The sequence below is a fragment of the Eumetopias jubatus genome, unplaced genomic scaffold (assembly GCF_037043125.1).
Source record: "Eumetopias jubatus isolate StellerSeaLion01/CBP00866 unplaced genomic scaffold, mEumJub1_p1.0 scaffold_10, whole genome shotgun sequence".
In the NCBI taxonomy this organism is placed as follows: Eukaryota; Metazoa; Chordata; class Mammalia; order Carnivora; family Otariidae; genus Eumetopias; species Eumetopias jubatus.
The window spans coordinates 42,166,662-42,185,097 of record NW_028274816.1 but is presented as its reverse complement, the minus strand read 5'-3'; the positions used below and the strand labels follow the sequence as shown (position 1 = coordinate 42,185,097).

Below are 18,436 nucleotides of genomic sequence, written 5' to 3'. Positions count from 1 at the left end.
TGAAAGAGGATCCTGGACACTGACGTCGCACGCAATCAGGTAAGAGAACCGGTCCTTTAACCGGCACGACAGGAGTAAGAAATTATGGGACAAAGTCAGTCCGCTAGTCATGCATATTTTCTGCGGACCCTGCGGGTTCTATTGGCAGAGAGAGGGCATAAGGTGTCTTCCTCTACCCTGCAGGAATTTTTCAGGAACATAGAAGACTTGTGCCCTTGGTTCCCACTAGAAGGGACGGCAAACCCAGAGGATTGGAGACGGGTGGGCCAAGAGATGAAAAATCAAATAAATATTCCTTATAATTCTCAAGGTCAGGCCATAGTCGAAAGAGCCCATTCCACCCTCAAAATGTACCTCAAAAAACTAAAAGAGGGGGAAATACTGCAGGGGAAAATAAAATATTCACCTCATTTACACCTTTCATTGGTACTCTTTGTTTTAAATTTTTTGAATGTTGACTCGGTTGGCCGCACTGCCGCCGAGCGTTTTTGGCAGCCTGAACGGGCTCCCCTCCTCTATGCGAAGTGGCGTGACCCCGCCACCGCGGAATGGAGGGGACCCGACCCGGTCCTACGCCAGGGCCGAGGATGCGCTTGTATCTTTCCCCAGGATGAGGGGACGCCACGCTGGCTCCCGCTCCGATGCGTCCGCATTGTCCGTGATGGTTTGCAGAATGAGGCGGCTTCAGATCCGCTCCGGGAGGAAGAGGAGACGCCCCGCCTCGGATCAGAGGAAAATAACTTGGGGAGACATCAAAGCCCTGACCGCTCGAGCTGAGGCCACCGTGCGTGAGTCGGGCCAGCCAGTCACGGCTGTTGCCCTTTTTCTTGCCATGATATCACTTTTAACCCTTGACTCTGCCCAGGCCTCTTCTTCCTGGGCTTTTGTCCCGGATCCTCCTACCACGAGGGCAGTCACCTGGAAGGATCCCTCACCCAAGGTGTTTACTAACTTCACAGACATTTTTGATGGGCCTGAGATTTCCGGCCTCACTCATGCCGTGGCGCCTTTTAACAGGACCAGCCTGGCTTCTGCCCCCCCCCATTTGTTTCCAGGCCATCGATGACCCTGAGGCGCCCCATCATGGATGCGTGGTCACTTCACCAGTCTCCCGAAGAATCCGCTCTTGGTATGGAACTGAGCCACCTAGAGGAGACACTTTGACACCTCATGTAATGGTGGACAATTGGGACATCAACGAGGTTGTCCTTCAACATCGACGGCCCCTGCCTGTTGGCCGTTTCGGACCCGCTTCCAGATCCCTTGAGACCCCATACCTTGACTATCCCCTCTGCAAATCTGACTTAACGTGGAAAACCTACGGACCCTCTTGGAAAACCTGCATTCATCACAACCCAGAGATTGTGACTCCCCATGGCATACCTGACACTTATATAATTGACTGGTCAAAAGACGGGGATCTCCCTTTGCGCCGCTCCCCCCCGCCTTCAGAATATGGGCCATATGACCACAATAATTCTGCTCCCGGGGGACTGCTGTCACTGGGGAGTATGAGACACCCGGACTTGTGGAAAATTGTTGCGGCCATGAGAGATGTTAAAGCTAATTCATCTCTTTTCCCTGGCTTCCCCTCGGGCCCATTGACATTTCAAATTCAGGCATGTCTTTCCCCACCGTTCCTGTTTGTAGTGGGGGATGGATCTGTAGTACCTGAGGCTAAGGCCAATAGAACCCTTTACAAAATAACTTGTGAGGAATGTTATCTCACCGACTGTTTGCCTTTACCTGGCGCCCCAAATCCAACAAAGATGGTTTTTCTAGCCATGCAGCCCCCTTATCTAATGATGCCTGTAGAGGTGGGGGGGCCCTGGCATAGAGATTATGGCTACCAATTTGCGCAAGAATTGGAGGGCCTGCTTAGCCAGGGGCGACGTTTCCTAGGCCTCCTAATAGCTGGCATCACTGCCTTGGTGTCTTTGATAGCATCAGCTACTGTTTCCACGGTGGCACTGTCCCAGGGCATACATACTGCCGCTCATGTAAATAGCTTGGCTCATAATGTCTCCCAGACCCTTGCCACGCAGGGAAGTATAGATAGAAAAATTTTGGCTCGCCTAGATAGTCTAGAGCAGGCCGTCAAGTACCTGGGCACCCAATATTCACTGTTACACACTCGTCTGTCCTTTGTATGCCACGGCGGGTATGGTTCCATTTGTGTAACCCCCTTGAAGGCTGACAATGTCTCCTGGGAAATGGTGCAGAGGCACTTGCAAGGTATCTGGCATGAGACAAATGTAAGCCTGGATCTGCTTCAATTGCAAGAACAAATAAACAATATAGCCTCCTCCCATCTGCATGTAGTCACCCCCGGAGACATGGCACAATCCTTTCTACAAAAGCTACAGGGGTTTAACCCCTTTAATATCCTCCAACATTCCTTCTGGATTATGTGTGCTCTGGTTGTAGGAGTAACCTTATTACTCTGCTTATGGTGTGCTTGGAGTCGCTGTCTGTTTGCTTTCATGGCTAGTACCCAAGCAAATGTACACATGTTGCGTTTAAAGATAAAAGGGGGAAATGTCGGGAGCCATGAGCAACAAAGGGGTTAATCAGGTAGAGCAAAGGCTCCCTGATCCCTTTGAACCATGGCCACCTGACTGCCCCCATACAAAAACATGTTATACTGGCTAGCCCGAGTTGTATTTAGGCTAAGAAAACCACAGTGTTATTGATAAGCCCTGAAAAATAGCGCACCGGGTCCTTTGAAGGCATGGGAAGAAACTATGCGCTTGAAGAACTTGGCCTTGAACCAGAAACTCGGGACGGAGCTAGGAGAGGGCAGGGAGGAACCTGTGGAACTTGTTTATGTCCTATTGTTATATAACCTGAACTTATATAAAGTGTGTAAGTAAGAGAATAAAGTTGTTGCTCGCGGCATCCCCGTGGGCAACCCTCCTGTTCCCATACTTTTATGTTTCATTCTCTTACCCTCATCCCTGTTCGACCTTGCACGCGGGCCGTGACACATCTGCAAAGAGTGAGAGTGTGACTTCTTTGTCAATTTGGATGCCTTTTATTTCTTTTTGTTGTCTGATTGCTGTGGCTAGGACTTCTAATACTATGTTGAATAACAGTGGTGAGAGTGGACATCCCTGTCGCGTTCCTGACCTTAGGGGGAAAGCTCTCAGCTTTTCCCCATTGCGAATGATATTTGCTGTAGGTTTTTCATAGATGGGTTTTATGATATTGAGGTATGTACCCTCTATCCCTATACTCTGAAGAGTTTTGATCAAGAAAGGATGCTGTACTTTGTCACATGTTTTTTCTGCATCTATTGAGAGGATCATATGATTCTTGTTCTTTCTTTTGTTAATGTATTGTATCACGTTGATTGATTTGCGGATGTTGAACCAACCTTGCAGCCCAGGGATAAATCCCGCTTGGTCATGGTGAATAATCCTTTTAATGTACTGTTGGATCCTATTGGCTAGTATTTTGGTGAGAATTTTTGCATCCGTGTTCATCAAGGTTATTGGTCTCTAATTTGCCTTTTAGATGGGGTCTTTGTCTTGTTTGGGGATCAAGGGATTGTTGGCCTCATAAAACGAGTTTGGAAGTTTCCTTCCATTTCTATTTTTTGGAACAGTTTCAGAAGAATAGGTATTAATTCTTCTTTAAATGTTTGGTAGAATTCCCCTGGGAGGCCACCTGGGCCTGGGCTTTTGTTTGTTGGGAGATTTTTGATGACTTCTTCAATTTCCTTAGTGGTTATAGGTCTGTTCAGGTTTTCTATTTCTTCCTGGTTCAGTTTTGGTAGTTGATACATCTCTAGGAATGCATCCATTTCTTCCAGGTTATCTAATTTGCTGGCATAGAGTTGCTCATCATATGTTCTTATAATTGTTTGTATTTCTTTGGTGTTGGTTGTGATCTCTCCTCTTTCATTCATGATTTTGTTGATTTGGGTCATTTCTCTTTTCTTTTTGACAAGTCTGGCCAGGGGTTTATCAATCTTGTTAATTCTTTCAAAGAACCAGCTTCTTGTTTCATTGATCTGTTCTACTGTTCTTTTGGCTGGTTTCTATTGCATTTATTTCTGTTCTGATCTTTATTATTTCTCTTCTCCTGCTGGGCTTAGGCTTTCTTTGCTGTTCTTTCTCCAGCTCCTTTAGGTGTAGGTTTAGGTTGTGTATTTGAGGCCTTTCTTGTTCCTTGAGAAAGGCTTGTATTGCTATATACTTTCCTCTCAGGAATGCCTTTGCTGCATCCCAAAGATTTTGAACTGTTGTGTTTTCATTTTCTTCGTTTTCCATGAATATTTTAAGTTCTTCTTTAATTTCCTGGTTGACCCATTCATTCCTTAGTAGGATGCTCTTTAGCCTCCATGTATTTGAGTTCTTTCCAACATTCCTCTTGTGACTGAGTTCTAGGTTCAAAGCAGTTTGGTCTGAAAATATGCCGGGAAAGATCCCAGTCTTTTGGTACCGGTTGAGACCTGATTTGTGACCTAGGATGTGATCAATTCTGGAGAATGTTCCATGGGCACTAGAGAAGAATGTGTATTCCGTTGCTTTGGGATGGAATGTTCTGAATATGTCTGTGAAGTCCATTTGGTCCAGTGTGTCATTTAAAGTCTTTATTTCCTTGTTGACTTTTTGCCTAGATGATCTGTCCATTTCAGGTAAGGGGGTGTTAAAGTCCCCCATTATTATTGTATTGTTGTCGATGTGTTTCTTTGCTTTTATTATTAATTGCCTTATATAATTGGCTGCTCCCATGTTCGGGGCATAGATATTTACAATTGTTAGATCTTCTTGTTGGGTAGATGCTTTAAGTAGGATATAGTGTCCTTCCTCATCTCTTATTACAGTCTTTGGTTTAAAATCTAATTTGTCTGATATAAGGATTGCCACCCCAGCTTTCTTTTGGTGTCCATTAGCATGGTAAATGGTTTTCCACCCCTTCACTTTCAATCTGGGGGTGTCTTTGGGTCTAAAATGAGTCTCTTGCAGACACCATATTGATGGATCTTGTTTTGTTATCCACTCTCATAGCCTGTGTCTTTTGATTGGGGCTTTTAACCCATTTACATTCAAGATAACTATTAAAAGAGGAATTTAGTGCCATTGTGTTGCCTGTAAGGTGACTGCTACTGTATATTTTCTGTGTTCCTTTCTGGTCTACGTTGCTTTTAGGCTCTCTTTTGATTATTTAATTTTTATTCTAAAAAGTTGTATTGCAGATTTGAAACATATACACAAGTAGAGAGATTAGTATAGTTAACCTCTCATGTACCAATTACCCAGCTTCAACAATTACTGATAAATGCGCCCTCTTATTTCATTTCTGTTCCAACCTATTCCCACATCCTGTCGCACATTATTTTGAAACATCTCTCAGATTTCTGTCACTGCATTTATAAATATTTCAGTCTGTATCTGTAAGATAAAAGACTTTTAAAATGTAATTATAACCACACCACAACTTTCACACCTAAAAATATCAAAAATAATTCCTTAATAACATCAAACATCAAGTCAGTATTTATGTTTCCTCAATTGTCATACAAGTGCTTTAAACGTTTAAACAAGAAGGGTGGGGAGGGGCAAGGGGAAGAGGGCAGGGCCCGGGGCACTGAGAAGTCTACCCCTAGGAGGAACCAACAGAACCTGGAGCCCCGTAGAAAGTCACTCCAAGTGCATAGCACTCCCTGGAGCCAAGATTATTTCCCATTCAGGGCTTCGCCTCAGTGTCACCTCCTGCCAGGCAGGTCTCCCCTGCCTGCCTTGGCTCACATAGGCCCTCAGTACTGTCCAGTGACACCATTTTAATTCTCTCCCATAGTGTGAGATATTTTTCTCGTCTGGTCGTTTTCCTTTCCCCCCAGTGCAGAACTGTATAAAATTTCTAGACAAGAAGCTCCATTTTTCTTTTTAAAATAAATAGCTAATGAACTCTTGAATGGGGCAAAAAGACCTTTGAACTGGGCCAGAGACAGCATTTGTTTTAGGAACAGTTGCTCCTAGAGTCAACAGGGGGACTGGCATCTGGCCTGTAACACTGTCGGTGGGGGCTTTCCAAAGACAGAGGAATTAATGCTTATCAGGAGTAGTTTCCTTCATAAGCAACTGCAGATCAGGTCATCAAAGTGTAATCAAAAGCTGTTCAGCCTGGTAGTACTAATCGACAATTTTTTTTTCTTTTATTCAAGTCACATAATTGCCCCTCTTCCCCTTTCTCATAAAAACCCCTAGCTTTCCCCACACAGGTGACATATTTTTTGGTTGCGGCTGTAATCTGTGCTGCCTGAACTGCAATTCAGAGACCCCAAATAAAGGCCTTTGCTCTTTTTCTAAATAAATAAATAAATAATAAATAAATGTTTAAACTGCTTGAATATGAATCCAAAACTGCATTGTGATTGGCTGACATCTTTTACACTTCCTTTAATTTACCTTCTCCCTCTCCCTGTGTTTTTTATTTCTTGCAATGTTTTCTCTTTGGTTGTTGATGTTATTACTCATGCTGTTTTTCATTGGAAAAACTGGATATTTTGTCCTGGAGAGCTTCCAACAATCTGGATTTTGTGATTGTACCCCTATGGTGTCATTTAACATGCTCATTTGTTCCCTGCGTTTTCTATATATTGGTAATTAAATCTAGATGCTTGGTCAGGTTCAGGTTTGATGTTTTTTGGCAAGACTGTTTCAGAGATTGTATTGCTAGGAGGCCCATAATACCTTATTGTCTCCCTTCATGTGTTGTTAGCAGCCATTGATGATCATGGAAAGATCTTCTCCTTCATAGGAGGTTACAGTTGGGTATTCTAATCCATCATGCCTCCTTTATTCGTTAGCTAGAATGTATCTAAAAATTTTCCTTATCGACTCTGCTTATGCTGAGAAGCCACACATATATAAAAAAAGGTAAAATGAAAGAGATCTTATACACTATATGGAGTGATCTCCAGGATATATTTAAGAGATTTAAAATAAAAGCAGTAACATGCATGGTATGTTACCATTTACTTTAAAAAATGGAAATGAGTACATATATATAGTGTAATATATGGTGTACAATTTCCTTGTATTACAGAGATAACTGCAACTCTCTTAATACCTGCTTCTTCCTTTGTATTCTCTCTTGAAACCAATGACCTAAACATGATTTCTCTTCCTTCCTAGTTCAGTTATGGACTAAGCAGGACCACCATCTTTATCTTTTCCGATATGTTGGGTATATTTCTGAAGTTTTAATTCTGTGATTGGATTTTTTTTTAATTTTCATGGAGCTAAGACATACTGCAATAAATCTGAGTCCTTATCACAATGAGGACTTCCTTTGATTATCCAAAGGAAGCAAAATAAATCAGACATGCTCAAAGTTACTAATCAAAGTCTTGGGCTAATACACTGCCACGTATGTTTAACTAATATAGAATTGCCTAGTAGTGACATCACTTGTACAAAAGAGGTCTGGAAGTTGAAAGAAAACTTCTTTGAATGGTATCTCTAGCTGATGGGCCAGGAAGATGCTACGATGTTGTGGCAGTTGTTATCTTTTGAAATCCTCTATATAATACTCAGCACCCAAACTATGCAATTGAGGAAAATTGGATAAAAAGATTATTGCAAGATTTGGGCAAAATTTAAAGGGATAGTGGAATACTTCAGGGCAGGCAAGAGCAGTGAGCTATGTCCACTTCAGGCCCTAAGAGAGTAGATGAATGGAGAAGGCTTTCCTGACAGGAGCTATGATTTTTTGTTTGTTTGTTTGTTTAAGATTTTGTTTATTTATTTGACAGAAAGACACAGTGAGAGAGGGAACACAAGCAGGGGGAGTGGGAGAGGGAGAAGCAGGCTTCCCGCCGAGCAGGGAGCCCGATGTGGGGCTCGATCCCAGGACCCCGGGATCATGACCTGAGCCAAAGGCAGATGCTTAATGAGTGAACCACCCAGGCACCCAGAAGCTATGGTCTTGATAGAGAGACACAGCCAATACTCAATTATCTGTCAGGGAGCATGCTGTGGAGATAAATATCTTGACTCCATTCTCCTTCTCCTTGTCAATCTCCTGCTGGTGCCTCTTATTGTTAAAACCCAACTAAAAGCCAGAGAGCAAAGTAGCCCATAGACGTTGGCCTCTAGGGGGCACAGGGCATTATGCCTCTGTCTTCTTATGCCTAGTAGTGCCAATGAAAGATTTATGTGCCAGTCTGAATTTTTTGGTTCATTTCTGGAAGTTTTGGTAACTTCTCTTGACACTTGGTGTTTTAAAATTTCTTGGGGAGAAGTTTTTGTGTTTGTCATTTTGTATTCGTGTTACCAAGAAATCAGTGGACACTTTAAATCTGAAAACTCCAGATATCCTTCAGTTTTGTGAAATGGTCTTCTTTTTACTCTTGTATATCTTCTCTAGCCACTTCTATTCTCTTTCTAGAACATTTATTGATGCCTGTTGCCCTCTAGATGGATTGATTGTATTTTTAGCCTTCTTGGGCTTTCTTTTTCTTTTCTACCTCTTTGCTTTTTGCTTTATATTTTGGGACATTTGTTGACTTTTCAGACTTTTAACTATATTTTTATTTTAGCCATCATATTTTTAGCTCTCAATGATTTGTTTTTGTTTTCATATTATTTCTTACATATAGAAATTTGCTCTCTCTCTTTTTTTTTTACATAAATGTGACATCTTAAATTTCTCTGAGGAAATTATTTGAAGTCCTTTTATTTTTTTCAGCTGTATTAAGATACAGTAGACAAATAAATATTGTGTATATTTAAGGTATACAGTGTGATGGTTTAGATATGTATATATAGTGAGATGATTGCCAAAATCAAGTTAATTCACACATCCATCAACTCATTTATTTATTTATGTAGTGAGAACACATTTTTTAATCTTTTTTAGAGAGAGAGCACGTGTGTGCATGAGCTGAGCAGGGTGTGGGGGTGGAGAGGGGCAGAGGGAGAGAGAATCTTAAGCAGGCTCCACACCCAGTGTGGTGCCCCACATGGGGCTTGATCTCACAACTCTGAGATCATGACCTGTGCCGAAATCAAGAGTCAGACACTTAACTGACTCAGCTGCCCAGGTGCCCCAAGAACACATTAGATCTAAATTTACCTCCCTTCAATTTGCTCTGTCCTCTCCAAAGTCACAATGTTTCATTGATCATGAGAGGAAACTATAGTGATTAAGAACCTGGGTGTGCATTATAGCATTTACTAGTTTTTTTGATCTGGGGCAAGGTACCTGCCTTTGTACCTTGGTTTCCTCACTTGTAAAAAACCACCTCAAGGAGTTAAGATGGCGGAGAAGTAGAGAGACCCTAGGCTTTCCTCATCCTTCAAACACAGCTGTGTTGAGGTCAGATCACTTGGAAACTCAGGAAATTGATTTGAGGATTGAAAGAAGGATTTCCACAGTTGGTGGGAGACAGCGTGATAGGTATGATGTGCATGTAAGTGATTGGCGGAGAGAAAACCTGCCATGCTGTGTAGGGGAGGGAACCCTTTCTATGGGGAGATAAAAGGGAGAGAGGGAGAGTGGGACAGAGGGGTTGAGAGAGAGTGGTGTCTGTTCGCATAGGAAGAAAAACCCCTTGGACCACAGACTGGGTAGCTGTGGGAATTGAATCGTTCAGATTTTTTGCAAGCAGTGAGTGGAGTTCAAGCTCAGAGAATTTGAAAATGCTCAACTTTCAGTGGAGGGGAGCTGTTGCCTGTGCTCTTGGAGAAAAGGAGGGTTCTGGCCCTGGAATGCACAAAAAATGGTGTAGGGATCTCTGAGGTCACACTGGGAAAGATCATTCCCCTTCCTGGAGTACACTGAGAATAGGGTATATTGCCTCTCCAAGGACAAAAGACTGCAGGTGCCAGCAAACAGTCTTTCATCGACAATGAACAAAGGTGTGCACAGAGGCTGGACAGCACAGAATCCGGACACCACACAGGCATGGGACTATTTTTCTGGGACAAAGGACACTAAGTCAGACCACAGCAAGCCTCAAACCTGGAAGAGGGCAGATCTGAGTGGGCCAACTATTTTATAAAGATTTGGAGCTTTGAATCCCAGTCACACCAGAAATAAAACACAGGAGAGCTGGGTGTCAGGCACACTGATGGCCCTCACTTTTCTGTGAGGGCTTCCTGAACAACAAAGTGTGTGGGACCTCCCCCATCTGGGGTCTAGAGAGTGGGGAGTCGCCATTTTACCCCTGCAACCAACATGGCTGGACATCAGAGAGCAACATAGTGGCTCCCAGTGAAGGTGGGAGCCATTTACACCAACGCTGACCCCTGTGCTTGGCAAGTGCATTTTTTGCTGGGGCAGGATTGACTGAGCCAGTGGAGTGGGTCCCCTCCCCCAGAAGAGCAAAATAGGCAGCATGCCACATGCACCAAATCTACTGATCATACAGTGCTTCAAAGTGTCCCCTTCAATTCAATTATGACCAGACTGTATTTTTTTTTTCTTTTTCCCTTGGAATCAGGCTTACAATTTTTTGTTTGTTAGTTTGCTTTTTCATTACCTTCTCTCTCTCTTTCTTTGATCAGCCTTTTTTCTTTTATTTTTTTTTTCCTTTTTGTTTGGAATCAGTCTTATAGGTTTGTTTTTGCTTTTGTTTTTTGATGGTCTGGGTTTTTTGTTGTTATTTGTTCCTTTCCCTTTTCTCTTTTTTTCTTTCATTCCTTTTTTTCCCAGACTTTTTTCAACAAACAAATCAAAGCACACCTAGATAAAGGTCCAAGCACTCCCCACTGCAAGCAAGAAGGAACTTTGCAGAGGACTGACCAGTAGGGAAAAATCAGCCAAAATGCAAAAGCAGAGTACACACAGCATACACCAGAAACACTTCATGAAGTGCCAGGCCCTGGACAGTGTATGACCTATTTTTTTAAGATTTTATTTATTTATTTGATAGAGACACAGCGAGAGAAGGAACACAAGCAGGGGGAGTGGGAAAAGGAGAATCAGGCGTCCACTGAGCAGGGAGCCTGATGTGAGGCTTGATCACAGGACCCCAGGATCATGACCCGAGCCGAAGGCAGAGACCCAATGACTGAGCCACCCAGGTGCCCCTGACCTATTTTTAATATAGCATTACTGTGAGGTGCAGGAAATATAACAAGCTTTCATAACAGGCAAAAGATAGAAACTTATCCAAAATGACAAGATGGAAGAATTCTCGCCAAAAGAAAGGTCAGGAAGATATCACAGCCAGACACTTGCTGAAAGCAGATGCAAACAATATATCTGAAAAAGAATTTAGATCAACAGTCATAAGACTACTAGATAGACTTGCAAAAAGCATAGAAGATAGCAAACCCTTGCTGCAGAGATAAAAGACCTAAAATTTTGTCAGATGGAAATAAAAAAAAATGCTATAACTGAAATGCAAAACAGTTTGGATATAATCACAATGAAGAGGCAGAGAAGACAGTAGGTGATCTAGAAGATAAAATTATGGAAAATAATGAAGCTGAAAAGAAAAGGGAAAGAAAACTGTTAGATCATGAAAGTAGACTTAGGGAACTCAGTGATTCCATAAAGCAAAATAATATCCATATCATAGGAGTCCCAGAAGAAGAACAGGGGGAAAAGAGCAGAAGGTTTATTTGAACAAATTCTACCTGAGAACTTCCCTAATCTGGGGGAAGGAATAGGCATTCAAGGCCAAAAGGCACAGAGAACTCAACTCAAAATCAACAAAAACAGGTCAACACCAAGATATATCATAGTGAAATTTGCAAAATACTAAGATAAAGAGAGAATTCTGAAAGTAGCTAGGGAAAAAAATTGTCCTTAACTTCTAAAGGTAGACACATAAGGTTAGGCAACAGTCCCATCCACAGAGACCTGGCAGGCCAGAAATGAGTGGCATGATATATACAACACGCTAAATGGGAAAAATAAAGGAACTTGTGAATATAAAACCAGCCCTGCAAGAGATATTAAAGGGGCAGGAAAGAGAGACCAAAGGTAACAAAGAATAGAAAGGAACAGAGACAATCTACAGGAACAGTGACTTTACAGGTAATATAATGGCACTAAATTCATATCTTTCAATAATTACTGTGAATGTAAATGGACTAATTTATAATGATAATTCTGCTGCTTATAAGAGACTCCCATTTTAGACCCAAAGACCCCTCCACATTAAAAGTAAGGGAGGGGAGAACTATTTATCAAGCTAATGGACATCAAAAGAATGCTGAAGTAGCCATACTTATATCAGATGAACTAGATTTTAAAACAAAGACTGTAAATAAGAGATGAAGAAGGACACTATATCATAATGATGGGGTCTATCCAACAAGAAGATTTAACAATTGTACATATTTTTACCCCTAACTTGGGAGTAGCCAATAATGTAAATCAGTTAATAACAAACTTAAAGAAACTCATTAATACTAATACAATAATAGTAGGGGGACTTTAACACCCCACTCATAGCAATGGACAGATCATGTAAGCGAAAGATCAACAAGGAAACAGGGCTTTAAATGACTCACTGGACCAGATGGACTTAACAGATATATACAAAGCATTTCATCCTAAAGCAGCAGAATACACATTCTTTTTGATTGCACATGGATAATTCTCCAGAATAGTTCACATACTGGGTCACAAATCAGGCCTCAATTGGTACAAAAGGATTGAGATAATACCATACATATTTTCAGATAACAATGCTATGAAACCTGAAGTCAACCACAAGAAAAAATTTGGATCACAAATACATGGAGTTAAAGAACATCCTACTAAAGAATGAATGGGCCAACCAGGAAATACAAGATGAATTTAAAAAATACATGGAAACAAATGAAAATGAAAAACACAACTGTTCAGAACCTATGGGATGCAGCAAATGCTAAGAGGAAGTGTATTGCAATACAGGTCTTCCTCAAGAAGCAAGAAAGCTCTCAAATACACAACCTAATCTTACACCTAAAGTAGCTGGAAAAATAACAGCAAATAAAACCTAAATCCAGCAGAAGAAGATAAATAATAAAGATTAGAGCAGAAATCAATGATAAAGGAATAAAAAAAAAAGCAGTAGAACAGATCAACAAAACTAGGAGCTAGTTCTTTGAAAGAATTAATGAGATTGATAAAACCCTAACCAGACTTATCAAAAAGGAACAAAAAGGGACCTAAATAAAATCACTAACGAAAGAAGAGAGATCACAAACAACACTGCCAACCACAAACAATTTATAAGAGAATACTATGAGCAATTGTATGCCAACAAATTAGGCAATCTGGAAGAAATGGATAATTTGCTAGAAAATATAAACTACCAAAATTGTAACAGAAATAGAAAACCTGAACAGACCCATAACCAGTAAAGAAGTTGACTCAATTATCAAAAATCTCCCAACAAACACGAATCCAGGGTTGGAGGGCTTCCCAGGGGAATTCTACCAAACATTTAAAGAAGAATTAATACCTATTCTTCTGAAGCTGTTCCAAAAAATAGCAAAGGAAAACTTTCAAACTCATTCTATGAGGCTAATATTACCTTAATCCCAAAACCAGACAAAGATCCCACTAAAAAGGAGAACAATAGACCAATATCCCTGATGAACATGGATGCAAAAATTCTCAACAATATACTAGCTAATTGGATCCAACAGTACATTAAAAGGATTATTCAGCACCACTAAGTGGGATTAATTCCTGGGCTGCAAGCGTGGTTCAACATTTGCAAATCAATAAATGTGACACATCACATTAGTACAAGAAAGGATAAGAACCATATGGTCCTCTCAATAGATGCAGAAAAAGCATTTGACAAAATACAGCCTCTCCTTTTTTGATAAAAACACTCAACAGAGTAGGGATAGAAGGAACATACCTCAACATCAGCTGTTATAATCCTCAATGGGGAAAAACAGAGCTTTTCCCCTAAGGTCAGGAACAGGACGGGGATGGCCAGTCCCACCACTGTTGTTCAACATATTACTGGAGGTCCTAGCCTCAGCAATCAAACAAGAAAAAGAAATAAAAGGCGTCCCAGATAGGCAAGGACAAAGTCAAAGTTTCATTCTTCCCAAATGACATGATACTCTATGTAGAAAACCTGAAAGACTCCACCAAATAACTGCTAGAGCTGATACAGGAATTCAGCAAAATTGCAGGATATAAAATCAATGCACAGAAGTCTGTGGAATTTCTATACACCAATAATGAAGCAGCAGAAAGAGAAATCAAGAAATGGATTCCATTTACAATTGCATCAAAAACCATAAGATACGAATAAAACTAAAAAAGAGGCAAAATATCTGTATTCTGAAAACTATAGAACACTTGTGAAAGAAATCAAGAGAGACACAAAGAAATGGAAAAACATTCCATGCTCTCAGATTGGAAGAACAAATATTGTTAAAATGTCTATATTACTCAAAGCAATCTACCCATTCAATACAATCCCTATCAAAACAACACCAGTATTTTTCACAGAGCTGGAACAAATAATCCTAAAATTTGTATGGAACCAGAAAAGACCCTGAATAGCCAAAGGAATGTTGAAAAAGAAAACCAAAGCTGGTGGCATCATAATTCCAGACTTCAAGCTCTATTACAAAGCTGTAATCATCAAGACTGTGTGGTACTGTCTTGACACATAGATCAATGGAAAAACATAGAGAACCCAGAAGTGGAGCCTCAACTTTATGGTCAACTAATCTTTGACAAAGCAGGAAAGAATATCCAATGGAAAAAAAGACCGTCTCTTCAACAAATGATGTTGGCAAAACTGGACAGTCACATGCAGAAGAATGAAACTGGACCACTTTCTTACACCGTACACAAAAATAAATTTAAAATGGATGCAAGACCTGAATGTGAGACAGGAATCCATCAAAATCCTAGAGGAGAACACAGGCAGGAACCTCTTCAACCTTATTGGTAGCAACTTTTTACTAGACACATCTCCAGAGGCAACAGAAACAAAAGCAACAATGAACTATTGGGACTTCATTAAGATAAGCTTCTGCACAGCAAAGGAAACAGTCAACCAACGTGAAAGGCAACCTACAGAATGGGAGAAGATATTTGCAAATGACATATCAGATAAAGGGCTATATCCCAAATCTATAAACAACTTTTCAAACTCAACACCCAAAAAACAAAAAAATCCAATCAAGAAATGGGCAGAAGACATGAACAGACATTTCTCCAAGGAAGACATACAAATGGCCAATAGACACATGAACAAATACTCAACACCACTAATCATCAGGGAAATACAAATCAAAATCACAATGAGATACCACCGCACACTGGTCTGAATGGCTAAAATTAACCAATCAGGAAACAACAGATGTTGGCGAGGATGTGGACAAAGGGGTATCTCATTACACTGTTGGGAATGCAAGCTGGTGTGGCCACTGTGGAGAATAATATGAAGGTTCACAAAAAGTTAATGATATGTCTTTTGCAAAATGTTAAAAATAGAACTACCCTAAATCTAGGAATAGCACTATTAGGTACTTACCCAAAGGATACAAAAATGGTGATTCAAAAGGGTACATGCACCCAATATTTATAGCAGCAATATCCACAATAGCCAAAATGTGGAAAGAAACCAAATGTCCATCAACTGATGAATGGATAAAGAAGATGTGCTGTGTATATATAATGGAATATTACTCTCAACCCTAAAAAGGAATGAAACCTTGCCATTTACAACAATGTGGATGAGACTGGAGTATATTGTGCTAAGCGAAATAAGTCAGTTAGAGAAAAATAAATACTATGATTTCACTCATGTGGAATTTAAGAAAGAAATCAGATGAACATAGAGGAAGGGAAGGAAATATAAAATAAGATAAAGCAGAGAGGGAGGAAAACCATAAGAAGCTCTTAACTATAGGGAACAAACTGAGCATAGGGAGGTGGGTGGGGGGAAGGGGTAATTGGGTGGTGGACATTAAGGAGTGCACTTGATGTAATGAGCACTGGGTGTTATATGCAACTGACAAATCACTAAATACTACCCCTGAAACTAATAATGCACTATTGTTAACTAACTTGAATTTTAAATAAAATCTAAAAAAAAAAAAAACCCAAAAAACAAAAATTGGGTGTGAAAATTATATGTTAATATCTGCAAAATCTTTAGAAAAGTGCTCAATGTTAGCTAGAACCTCTATTCATTTTGGGCTCTCCTCTGTGCTGTTGTTTACCCTTGAGTAGCTGCTGATTCTTAATCACCTAAAACTATTTATAAATAGAGTACTGTGGATTTTCTATATTATTTCTGGACTTTGAGCTCTGTGTGGGTAGGTAGGTATATCTTGTCCACTAGCAGGTTTACCTGGAGGGATGGGGATGGGCAGGCCTGAGGCTGTGCTGACTTCATCCTACAAGCCCATATAAGGGGGCACAAGAGGATTCTATTCAGAAGGGCTAGCTGCCACTTACAAGCAGATAATTCAATATCTTTATGGGAACTCCCTTGCTATATGTGTGCATACCAGGGAGAACAACTTGCTTAGACATTAACTAGGCATTTCTTTAGGTAAATATTTCTATTTTGGCCCATTCTTTTTAAAATTGCTGTACCTGCCAATTATGGAGTGGCATTTCCCCCTAGTCTTCAAATGGGAGCTCCTGCCTTCCCCAGAGCCTTCTCCTGTGTCAGCTCTGAGCTGTGCACCCCCATCATCAGCACACTATCCACATTCAACATTGGAAATTTCTCACAACTCTTCCTCCTCTGATATCCCTCCATTCTACCCCAATTCCTATAGGATTTTTTTAAAAAGATTTTATTTATTTATTTGACAGAGAGGGACTCAGCTAGAGAGGGAACACAAGCAGGGGGAGTGGGAGAGAGAGAAGCAGGCTTCCTGCAGAGCAGGGAGTCCTATGCAGGGCCTGATCCCAGGACACTGGGATCATGACCTGAGCTGAAGGCAGACGCCCAATGACTGAGTCACCCAGGCGCCCCCCTTACAGGATTTTATTTCCTCATATGCCTCTTTTCTGTCATCTTCTAGAGGAAGAGGAAATGAATGCATACTCTATCCGCTGAACTAAACACTCCAAACTCAGCTTACACATTTTACTCTTTAGGGATGCTGTGAATTTTGCTACCTATGAACACTGGCTATTTGCAAGTTCATAACCTCCTCCTAGGTTTCCAGGGCACCTGTACATTCATGTGCTTTAGATGTAGTCTCACTGTACACTGATTATCTACTTGTCCTCCTCTCCTAGGACAGATGGGAGAGTAATATCTTCCAGTAATCACAGTCCCTGACATAGTGCCTGATATGTGCTCAGCATTTTATCTGGCCTCCCTGTGTCCCCCTACTCCCCACCTCACTTCTGAACACTAGAATTTGACACAGGTTACAAATTCATACTCAACAAGGGCAGTGGATATTTTTAAAAAATCTGGGACAAAGAAAACGTTCAATAGAGTGGGGGATATAATGCCAGTTTACAGAATGTGCAGTGGAGAAAAGATTACATTCAGGTCCTCTGTGCCTACATAGTTACAAGCACTGGGCTACAAATCTGGCATTTAGCCTCTGGGGTGAAACACATTAGAAATATCTATTTTATGTAAATAATATGTTCTTGAAAACATGCATAAAAACATTTATAAATAAACAAGAGTATTACAGTTTTGGTTGTGGTGGTGGTTGGGTGGTTGTGTGTTTCATGCCAGAGATTGAAAAATACTATAATATCTCTAAATACATTGTGCCTTTTGGGCACAATATATTTAAAACATTACATTTAATCTTGTCCTTTTTCTTTGTAATTCAACCATATTTGAAAGTCCATTTGAGATGGAGATTCACACCATTTGAGAAGTGATCACACTTGATCAATTCTAGCTTGGCCATAATTATATTACATTTATGGGACCAATATTTTTGTTAGTATCAGCACTTTTATTTTCCTGTTCTAATTTATTTTTAAAGCATAAAATAACAAACACATAAAGAATTCCATAAACACTGTGGTTTATCAAATGAAACTACTACACCCATGAGAGCCCCTGATGCTGTCAACCCATGTATGAGAGTCCATCCAAATTCAGATGGTTAAGATTTAATTCTGTCACTATATAATTTATGAAAATCAAACATATGAAAGTTAAAGAAGTCTTCAATCATGAAATTCACATTTTTTTTTCCCCAGAATACAAAGTTGCTCTGGGGGGTTCAACTTAATGCAAATGAGTAATCCAGGCCCTGGAGTTCTGTACCTTGGAAAATGGAATACCCTCAGACGCATACATTTTTAACACACACGTACCATTGTGTAGTTTAAATGTGTATGCTTTTACTATGACTTTCCTTCACCTGGGTAAGTTATCACATACAGTGAAATATCTTGTGATAGATAATATACTCTCAGCCTAAGTGAAATTATTATTTAAATTCATATTTTCTTAATGCAAGGCCTTCTCATAGATGAAAAGATGTTAAAATTTAGGTACATTTTT

At 40.4% G+C, this 18,436-nt stretch overlaps 1 protein-coding gene across 1 annotated transcript in view; it reads left to right on the top strand.

Moving 5' to 3' along the window:
• The first annotated feature begins 1,175 nt into the window (after positions 1-1,175).
• The window catches only part of LOC148163193 (endogenous retrovirus group K member 13-1 Env polyprotein-like), a 68,109-nt gene continuing 50,848 nt past the window's right edge, over positions 1,176-18,436 (top strand). Inside the window, exon 1 of the mRNA XM_088026929.1 lies at positions 1,176-2,235. Within this exon, the coding sequence (XP_087883055.1) occupies positions 1,176-2,235 (1,060 nt within the window). The remainder of the gene's footprint in view (positions 2,236-18,436) is intronic.